At 36.4% G+C, this 9,940-nt stretch overlaps 1 protein-coding gene across 1 annotated transcript in view; it reads right to left on the bottom strand.

Annotated features, from left to right (window-relative positions):
* The window catches only part of LOC129234366 (cell adhesion molecule DSCAM-like), a 55,203-nt gene extending 45,426 nt beyond the window's left edge, over positions 1-9,777 (bottom strand). Inside the window, exons 1-3 of the mRNA XM_054868359.1 lie at positions 9,690-9,777; positions 8,434-8,715; positions 4,733-4,861 (exon numbers count right to left, since the gene is read on the bottom strand). Of these exons, the coding sequence (XP_054724334.1) occupies positions 4,733-4,861; positions 8,434-8,715; positions 9,690-9,777 (499 nt within the window). The remainder of the gene's footprint in view (positions 1-4,732; positions 4,862-8,433; positions 8,716-9,689) is intronic.
* Between the last annotated feature and the right edge of the window lie 163 nt (positions 9,778-9,940).

A 9,940-nucleotide genomic window follows, 5' to 3' on the forward strand; every position in this document is an offset into this window, starting at 1 on the left:
CCAGTGATTGTTTCAAAATTAACAACCGGGCGTTTTTCACAGTTCAATAAAAGTCTGCCAATTGTTCCCGAGAAACTTGTTGGCCCTGAAGTCTCACCATCTACACTTTCAAACAAATGTCTCAGCGGCAGTTCATTGAAATGAAGCAAGCATATGAACCATTGCACTGGGCGGGCAAGTTTAATCTCAAGATTACGTATTGCACCGTTTTTCCAACCTGTATTTGTTGTTGTGCCGTCACATCCAACAGCAACAAGCTCATTATGGTCAAATTCCTTACTTTCTAAAAAACTCAAAATGGTTGATGCAATTTCGCTTCCTGTGCCACTTACTGGTGTCAAATGGCCTATGTACTTTCCACCAGGCTCTTGTACTAAACTTATGTGCTCTTCCTTCTTCAGTCTCCGATACATTTTATTACCAATTTTTTCTTGGAAATAAACATTGTCCTTCCTCCCATCAAAATATACCCCATATATCTTAGCACTGTTATTTTCGGTTTGTAAGGACTCTCGAACTTTATGTTTTTCACGTCTGATCTTGCTCTTGTCTATTACAAGCGATAAATCTCCTTCATTGATTAAGCCGATGTCTTGTAAAACACTTGAAGCGATAGCGGCAGTGGCTCTATCTGATATCCCGTATCTATCACTCATCAATGCAGTCGCAGAAAGTTTAATTCCCATTTGAGAGGTCGATGGTAAACTGTCACTGTCATCTCCGCAATTCTCGATTAGAATGTCATGTAAAGGTTCAATTGTAATATCTGTTTTACTGGCATTAACATCAGGTTCATCAATTTTAGGTTTCTTACGGATTTGTAATCGTTGATCTCTTTTAATTAACTTATTTGTCTCTACTCTGTCCAAGGAACGAATATACCTTAACCTCATATTTCGTTGGTCATAGATAAATTCTCTCTCAATAATAAGGATTTTCTTTTCCTTATCACACCTACAATCCATAACTATTTTACAATTACAAGAGTTTGGCCTCTTACCACATGAGCACGTAAAATGCATAACACATTTGCAGAAAGCAATGTCAAAAAGTTTGTTATTGGCTTCTCTGACAAACTCGTTAAGCTTTTTCTTAAAGTTAGGTTTTTGTTTATCACGATTGAATGATTTTTTCAAAGTAAAATACTTGTCATGCAAATCTTTAATTAATTTTACAACACGTTGATGACTTACAGTTGGTATAGAAGCTTTACTGTAAATTTTTTCTATTTGATTACCAACACAATGAGATATCTCGGAAAAGGGTACATTTTTTGCAGAATTTGATGTTTCCTCAATGCATGCTAACAAAACATCTTTATGTGTGGGTAAAACACTTTCACTAAAAGGTTTTGACTTACCAAGAATTGGACAAAGACTCAAACGCTTAGAAGTTTTGGTAGACGCCATGTTGATTGTTTAGGACTGACTGACTGACTGTGAGGTGAGGAACGGGTGCGGTATGGTTTCATGTCAGCACAAGCTCGGCCAGTGTGCTGCATGTCGCGTCAAGTAGGCGCCGTGCCGCGGTGGCTTAGTGCGTGGATCACGGCCTTGGCGAATAATTTAGTTTATTTTTGACTTTTATAGAAACATACATGCATCGATCACACTTTCATTTTTAAGTGTAGTTAAAACCTTTTAACTATTAATTTTGGTACAACGATGTGATTTAAATATAGTCAAAAATGTCCGAATTCACCGATTTATTACCATTTTATAACTTTTTTTGCGAACCAAAATTATTTTAAAACAGCAATAAAACCATTTTTAAAATCAAATATATGTTACATACTGTTGTTTTTTTGGTGTTGGATAAAAAAAACATAATTAGAATTTTTTTTCCACATTATGAAAATTTTTGAAAAAAAATTCATTTTTTCGTAACTTTAGGCGACATGCGCGAACTATAGATGATAATTTAGAATTTTTTTATTATTTTTCCCGAATTCAGGGTACAAAACTGCAACTTTTGAGGGGTAATCGGATACCAAATTCGAAAAAACGTTTTTTTCGAACCACCCTACTGAACACCCATCACAGGGATGTTTCGGCCTTCAGTCGCATTGCGCTCCACGCTACTTTTTCAATAAAGCTTCTTTTTATCCCTCTGATTTCTCTTTTAGTAAGTGTTGCTTACATTACACATGTCCTTACGTATTGGGGATCTTACGATATTAAATGTGTTGATTTGGAAAGCTTTTGTACAAAGTTATATTGAAAAAACCGTCTCGTCCTTAATTTTTGCATACCAGTGTATATATACAGGGTGTTCTGTTTTAACCTGCAAGGCCTTTATGTTCAAAATCGTTAGCCCTAGATATATACTTCCATTTGCAAAAATGTTCAAAATTAGATGCAGAGTTAAGATATTGAAAGTTTGAAGCAAAAAGGAAAATAAGTACAAAGTTTAACTTTTTATACGGGCCTCAGGTCCCCTAACTAATATTTAGAGAAATAATCTCCATTAAAAACTTTTACTGACACAAAAAATTTGACATTTGTGCGATCAAAACTCAAAGAGATATTCCATTTCAAAGTTTTGAGGGACTATACAGTAGATGAGATTGGAACATTTCGCCCTTTCAGAAGAATGACAGGTCGTCTAAGTAAGAAAAACAAGGTATTTATATATTTCATTGATATTCAAAAATAAATGCAAATGTTATGCCGTGATACACAAAAACACACTACAAAACCTCAAAAAATTGAGAAACCACGCTCTATCACAAATATCGTTTTAAGTACTTGTTAACCGCTATATTTTCCAGCAAAAGGTGCTATTGACGGCGAGTAAAAAGTGGTCTTAGTCACAAGACGCTGCATTTCACATCTCGGTGAATATTGGTTGTACTAATTTCAAACTTCTTTTCTTGGAATTATTTTTCAATGGAGATTACTTGCTTAAATACACTCCTGTTTGTGAAAATTGACACTATGAAGGAAGCATCATAATTGAATGAAATTTAATACACAGTTGAGTGTTAATGGTACAAATAAATTATTAAATTTTCAAACCAAACAAACAATAAAAAGAGATAGAAATTAGTATTTTGTGTGGCCATCACGCGCCGCAATAAGAGCTGCTACACGACTCGGCATGGAGTGAAAAAAAGTTTGAATATCTGCCTGCGGAAGAGTATTCCATATTGCTTGTATGCGTAACCAAAGTTTGTCTGTCGAAGCACTATAACGAGGATCACCAGCGAAACACCACCCAACGAAATCCCACATATGTTCAATCGGTGACAAATCCGGGGAATATACAGGCCGAGAAAGAAGCTATACCTGCTGTGAATCAAGGTAGGAGTTGACAGTCCTGGTGACAAGTGGACGGGCATTATCCTGCTGGAATACAGCCCCTGGCAATCCTTGCAGGAAAGGAATAGCTTGGGGCTGTAAAACTTCGTTTATGTATCAGGTACTGTTCAAATTGCCCACAATTTGTAGCAATTGTGATCGTCCATGATATGCTATCGTACTCCAGACCATAACTCCAGGTGTTCGTCCACTGAGGAGTTCGATAATGCACTCCAGAATGTGCCGTTTACCGGCATAGCACCTGACACGAATTCAGCCATCATGGTGCCACAAATTGAAGCGGCATTCGTCAGAAAACTCGACCTGCTGCCAAATAGCACGCCAGCTTCTATGCACATTGGCCCATTGTAGCCACACGCGGCGATGATTTTTCGTGAGAGGAATCCATTATAAAGTAATCCTTGCGCGCAGCCCACGCTGCAGCAGACGTATCCGAATTGATGAAGCACACAATGAAACACCTGTAGCTGTTGACCACTGTTCTGCCAATCGTCTAGAAAAAGCTGTGCGGTTCGTCAGCACCATACGCTCCAGGTATCTACCATCGCGAGCTGACGTCACATTTCGTGGTCCACTCCCGGATTTCCGAGCTGTCCGACCCTCGTCCATCCACTGCTTCCAAACACGCATGATTGTGCTGCTGTTACGCTGCACACGAGTGGCTACTGCACGATAAGACAATCCAGCTTCACGAAGGCCGACGATTCTGCCTCGTTCAAACTCCGAAATTTGCTTAAATTTCGCTTTTTTTCGTCGAAGAGGCATAGTAAAGATTCAGTTAACGTTTACTCTAGCATCTAACCACCGACAATCATATGCGCCTCGCTACATCGGTCTATTTATATTCGGTTCGATTCGCCGTTCAGAGGACGCTGCTCAGCATACGCATGCGCTACCGGTCTGCAGTTCTAATCATTTGTATATCATGTCCTGCTTTACATTTCCTGCAATTTTCAGCTCACTCGCGTAAGTTCTTCGTGGTGTTGCAATTTTCACAAACAGGAGTGTATCAGTTAGGGGATCTGAGGCAAGTATAAAAAGTAAATTTTAAATTTTTTGACTTATTTTTATTTTTACTTCAAACTTTCAATATCTTAACCCTGCATCTGATTTTGAACATTTTAGCAATTGGTAGTATACATCTAGGACTAACGATTGCGAAAATGAAGGTCTTGCAGGTTAAAACGGAACACCATATATATATATATATATATATATATATATATATATATATATATATATATATATATATATATATATATATATATATATATATATATATATATATATATTCGACAAACTTTAAGATGGCAAATCTCAACTCAGCCATCAAAATATCGCGATAAAATTGCGAGAAGTTATCGACAAAATCATTTGTATTCTCCTGGTCGATTCAATTTTATGATGAAAAATATTAGTATTACCTTCCTTGTACCAAGTAATAACTGGCGTTGGTTGTCCAGAAACTTTGCATTCCACTTCAAATGTTGATTCTAAATAAGCTGTAAAATCCTCAGGCTTTTGAATCCATTTAGGTGGAGCTGAAATTCAGTTACTATCAGAGACATGGTTGACAAATTATCTTCATAAAAAAAGTTAAGCTGCGTTAAATATTGGAAAAACTATAAGCTCAAATACTACGGTAGAAAATATTTTTCTCTATTATTATCATTGGAACAGTAAATTCAAACAAAAGTACTTCAAGACTTTGGGAGAAAATCTTTGGTTTGTTAGTTTACAAAATCAAACAAGTTAGTGACTAAGTTTTAAAAAAAAATTGCATTAAAAAAAATTCTACTAGAGAAAAAAATAAATCAAAAGGGATTCTTCACTAATAATCTGCTTTTATCACGAATCACACTGAACGCAGTGTGCTGAAAACTTGCAAACGATCCCTTACGATTCTTCTTCTATCCAATAACTATTGAAATTCGGCTTATCAGATCACCGATATCGTTCTAAATTTTCAAAGATATTGTATTGAAGTTTTCAAAGAGTTACAACATCTATTTTGGTTCTAAATTATGAAGGTTACAAATTGCTATCTTTCGCGCATCCGCACTAAAACCTTCACTGCTTAAAAACGTTCATACACTGCTTAAAAAAACTAGGGAAGCAAGCAAAAAAATGAAGAAAACCGTGCGAGACCGTCACGTATTGGCATACAATGGATCGTACACGCGTACCAATGCGCAATACAGAAAAAAGACGTAAAAAATTCCGAATTAAGCTTTAATTCTTTAAAAATATAAAAAAAAACATCAAAAGATGATTTAGGGCAACAAGTTGGTTACACGTAAACGTTTAAAAAAGGTACTGTTTAGACATGATGAATAAGTTTTAATAGGGCGTGTGGTCTCCTCAAACAGCTAAGACTCCTGCACATCTGTTTGCTATGGATGGGATGAGGTTATCAATCTGACTTCAGGGAATACTGTTCCACTCCTCAAGAAATGTAATTTCCAAATATCGAACAGTAACAGGCGGCCTTGGTCGTGCAGCAATGTGTCATCCGAGCATGTCCCAAACATGCTCGACTGAATTCAGGTCAGGAGAACACGCTAGTCATTCCATACGCTGTGTTGTTTCAGCTTCAAGCATGTGCTTCACCAGACGAACTCTATGCGGTCGGGCAATATCATCCTGAAAAACAAAGGAATCGCCAATGACTTCAACGTAAGGGAGGACATGAGGTTGCAGTACCTTGTCTGTATACTTTCGGCCTGTCAAGTGCCATTCCGAATGATATGCAGTTCCGTACATCCGCCTATGCTGATTCCGACCCCATACCATCCAACCAACTAATCTGTATCGTAACCTTTCACGAATGAATGCGGGGTTATTTTGAGTGCCCCTGTCCCTCAATACCAGAACATGTCGGATGTCACACTCCCTGATTTGGGACTCAATTGTAAACAGCACTTGACTCCAATCATGTTGCTCCCAATCTCGATGTTCAGCATCCCATCTTCTTCGGGCCGCACGGTAGTGTGGGGTCAACGGAATGCAGACCATTAGCCTACGTGCGTAGAACAATCCCTCAATGAAGCCGATTGCGTACGGCTTGGCTAGAAATCTTTCGTCCTGTTACCAAGAGTAACTGTCTTTGCAGCTGCGTAACATTCTCTGTTCTGTTTCGACGGGTTGTTAACAGTATATATCGGTCATCAGTTGCTGCAGTGGCGTGTAGCCGACCTTGTCCAGGTCGACGTCTAACATTTCCTGTCTCTTGGAATCGATTCCACATCCTTGCAACAACACATCTGGATACTCCAACAGCCTCCGCGACACTACGTTATGTTTGCCTTGAATCCGGTCTGCTTATAACATGCCATCTCATGGATTCCGTTGTTGAGACATACTCGTTGCTGAGACATTCTCAAGTAAGCTTGGCTCAAGAAAAATACTGCGCAATTGATTATTTCACTGTTGCGGCAATAAAACAATCGTTTCAGCAACATCCCGATTTCTGCCCTTATCTCCTTTTTCTGGTTTTTGACGTCATGAACACTGATTTGCATATAAAGTTTTCTTCTTCCGTTTCCTGGTAGGCTTTAAATTACGGATTATTCATTTTATGTTACATATTAGTGTACATCTTTGCGCAATTTTGTTAAAACCATGTGCTTCCCTAATTGTTTTGAGCAGTGTATTTCATGAAATTTTTGTTTCAAACTTTAGTATTTCATTTCTCTTGTATGCTGTTAAATTTTCTGCACGTTTTGAAAGGGTCCCGGAAAACCCTGTGTTATATGAGCAAAAACCTTCAAAAAACTTCCGTATTTTTGAAAAAATTGCTTATACTGTATCTTCGTGAATTTAAGTGATACGAAAATGTAAAAAGTAGTTCAACATAGTAAGTAAACTGATTTCTATAATTTATAGCCTATTTCCATTTTCTTAATATGAGAGGTGATTAGAAGACTTTTTTTTTCTTAATTTGTTGCTAGCTTCTTAAATGTATGAGGGGGGAATTTAGTTTTAATTGCAAAATGACAGCTGGAGAATATTTTACGGAATGTTACGGAACAAATGTGAGGTGAAAAGCAAAGGGATGTAAGTGTAAAAATTAAAAATTCGGAGTTAATCAGAACAAATGGTAGGAAAACCACTTCTCTGGTTTAGAGCAAAATATTGCACTGGTAGATCTGCTGCGTGCTGCTATACAGCATGATTTAGAAGAAAACAAATAAGGAATGCTTACCTAAGATCTGAATTTTAATTGCATTTTACTCGATACTTTAAAAACTCCCCCCCCCCCCCACATACACATACAAGCACACACCCCTTTGCTTCTCACTTTTTTTTCTTTTTCGTTCTCTTTTTTTTTAATTCAAAAATTCGTAAAAACTGGATGCTCTGAGGGTCTTCTTTGGTGTCAGGACATCCCTGGATTTCCTCAGAGCTTGGATTAACCGTAAGGATGCTGGATATCCTCAGATATGTCCACTTACGGTTTAGAGGGGGAGACATGGCGGAATCGCTTTTCCTGAATGTCTTGTATGTAACGGTACCCGTATCTTAGTAGACATTGCCAGTCCAGAGGAGATAGGGTTATATACTAACACACACCGGCATACAAAGTCGCGCACAGGTTTTAATATTATAGATAAATGAAGGGAGAGTCATTAGAATAAAATATATAGTTCCAAAAATATCCATTACATTTTTAAATAACCCCTACGATTCAACACTATAATGAAGTCAGCAGTTTCTATTAGAAAAACAGTCCCTAAAAATCCCATTAGAGTAGTAACATCTGAAAAAAAAATCAAAATAAGGATTTGACCAACAGTCTCGAAAGTCCCTTTACGCAAAAAAGTCCCCTCTTTAATTATTATCAAATTTTCAAATATTCAAGTAATTTTTTCTACAAATTTAAAGGATTATGGTAAACTAATTCAATTTCAATTAAGATGACTGTTAATTCAAGTCCTTCAAAAATGAGACTGATCGAAATGATTCGAATTTTTGAGTATTTCTGTTGCTTTCTTGATTTTTTAGACTTTCCGAGAAAGACATATAAAAGTGACCATGAATGCTTTTATATGTTATTTTTAACTAAAATAAAACACATTTGTTAACAATCAATTAAGTATACAAATTTTAATACCTTTAACTAGCAACGTGGCAGTGTACTCGTCCCTCCCTTCAGCATTACTGGCAACACATGTGTAATTTCCTCCACTTTCTTGACGAATAGGGTCAATTGAAAGTAAAGAGACGTCCTTGATGGCATGAATTTCAACATTTCCAGAACTGACAAGATCTTTTCCATCTTTAAGCCATCGAAACGTCAAGGGAGGTTTCCCTTTGTTTAGACCACAAGAAATAGCAGCTTTCTGACCAACACTTAGCGCATCAGGGAAAAAGAAAGGTTGCATGTGGGGATGATCTACAGCAAAAAGTTATTCAATAAAATATATAAATAGTCAACTTGTCATTTTTGTTAAAAATATATACCCAAAATGAACATTCTGTAAAAATAATATTATGTCAGTAACTTTACAACTCACATAAACATGCAAATTAAAAATTTAAAAAAAAAAAAACGAACAATAAGGATACGCACTAACCTCATTTCTCAGCTACAGAAATAAGGTACTAATGCGTATCGTAAAAGTTAAAGAAGGTGGTAGTAGATTGCCGTGGGAAGCTAAATTGCATTGTTTGCAGAAATGAGTTATGAGATATTTGATGAAACTCATTTTGGACTACATACTAACAATAGGGAAGTATTGGAGTTTGACGTTTTTCCCGTGCTTTATTTTCAGCGTAAACCAAATGCAAGTAAGTTAGCTTGTGAAAAAAGTAAAGTACATTAGATGACGGAAATGTAAATGAAAAATTTGTAATTGCTGCGCTTTACCTTCCCACGGCAGTGCATGTATGCGATTATGGTTTGTAATCTAAAAGTACCCGTCACATCATCAAAAAATCGCAATTAAGCTTGAAAAAACTTATTCTTCATATTAATACAGCAATGAGACGGCAGTGCATGTATGCGATTATGGTTTGTAATCTAAAAGTACCCGTCACATTATCAAAAAATCGCAATTAAGCTTGAAAAAACTTATTCTTCATATTAGTACAGCAATGAGATTTCAATGCTTAAACTTATTTTTATATTTTAACAAAAGTAGTTTAGAGATTATGTTTCAAGTATAATGTTATCAAGAATTGATGATTTTTTTTCATTCATAATCTATGTGTACAGTAGTAAGAATAAAGTATCAAGACAACAAAACTCTACAACTTTTTTAGTGTTTCTTATAAATTGTAATCAATTAAAACAAAAATAATTATAGACTGTAATGTTAAAAATATTATACATATTGCTGAATAAAAATGAAAAGCTGACATACTTACCATCAGATCCTTGTCCATTTTTAGCAAGAGCACTCGCAGCTATTGTGAGAAGTAAAGTCCAAAACGCACGACACATTTCTTTTGTCATCCTGAGTGCAAATATCATAGAAATAAATTAGAACCACCTGCAGCACTTGTATACATAGTAAGAATCCAACCGGAAATTAAATAATCACAGCCACCATGTTGGAAAAGCAACATTAAAGTACAACAAAGCACTTTATATCACTTCCCAGGGCTCGTGATATGTG

The sequence above is a fragment of the Uloborus diversus genome, chromosome 1, assembly GCF_026930045.1.
Source record: "Uloborus diversus isolate 005 chromosome 1, Udiv.v.3.1, whole genome shotgun sequence".
Lineage (NCBI taxonomy): Eukaryota > Metazoa > Arthropoda > Arachnida > Araneae > Uloboridae > Uloborus > Uloborus diversus.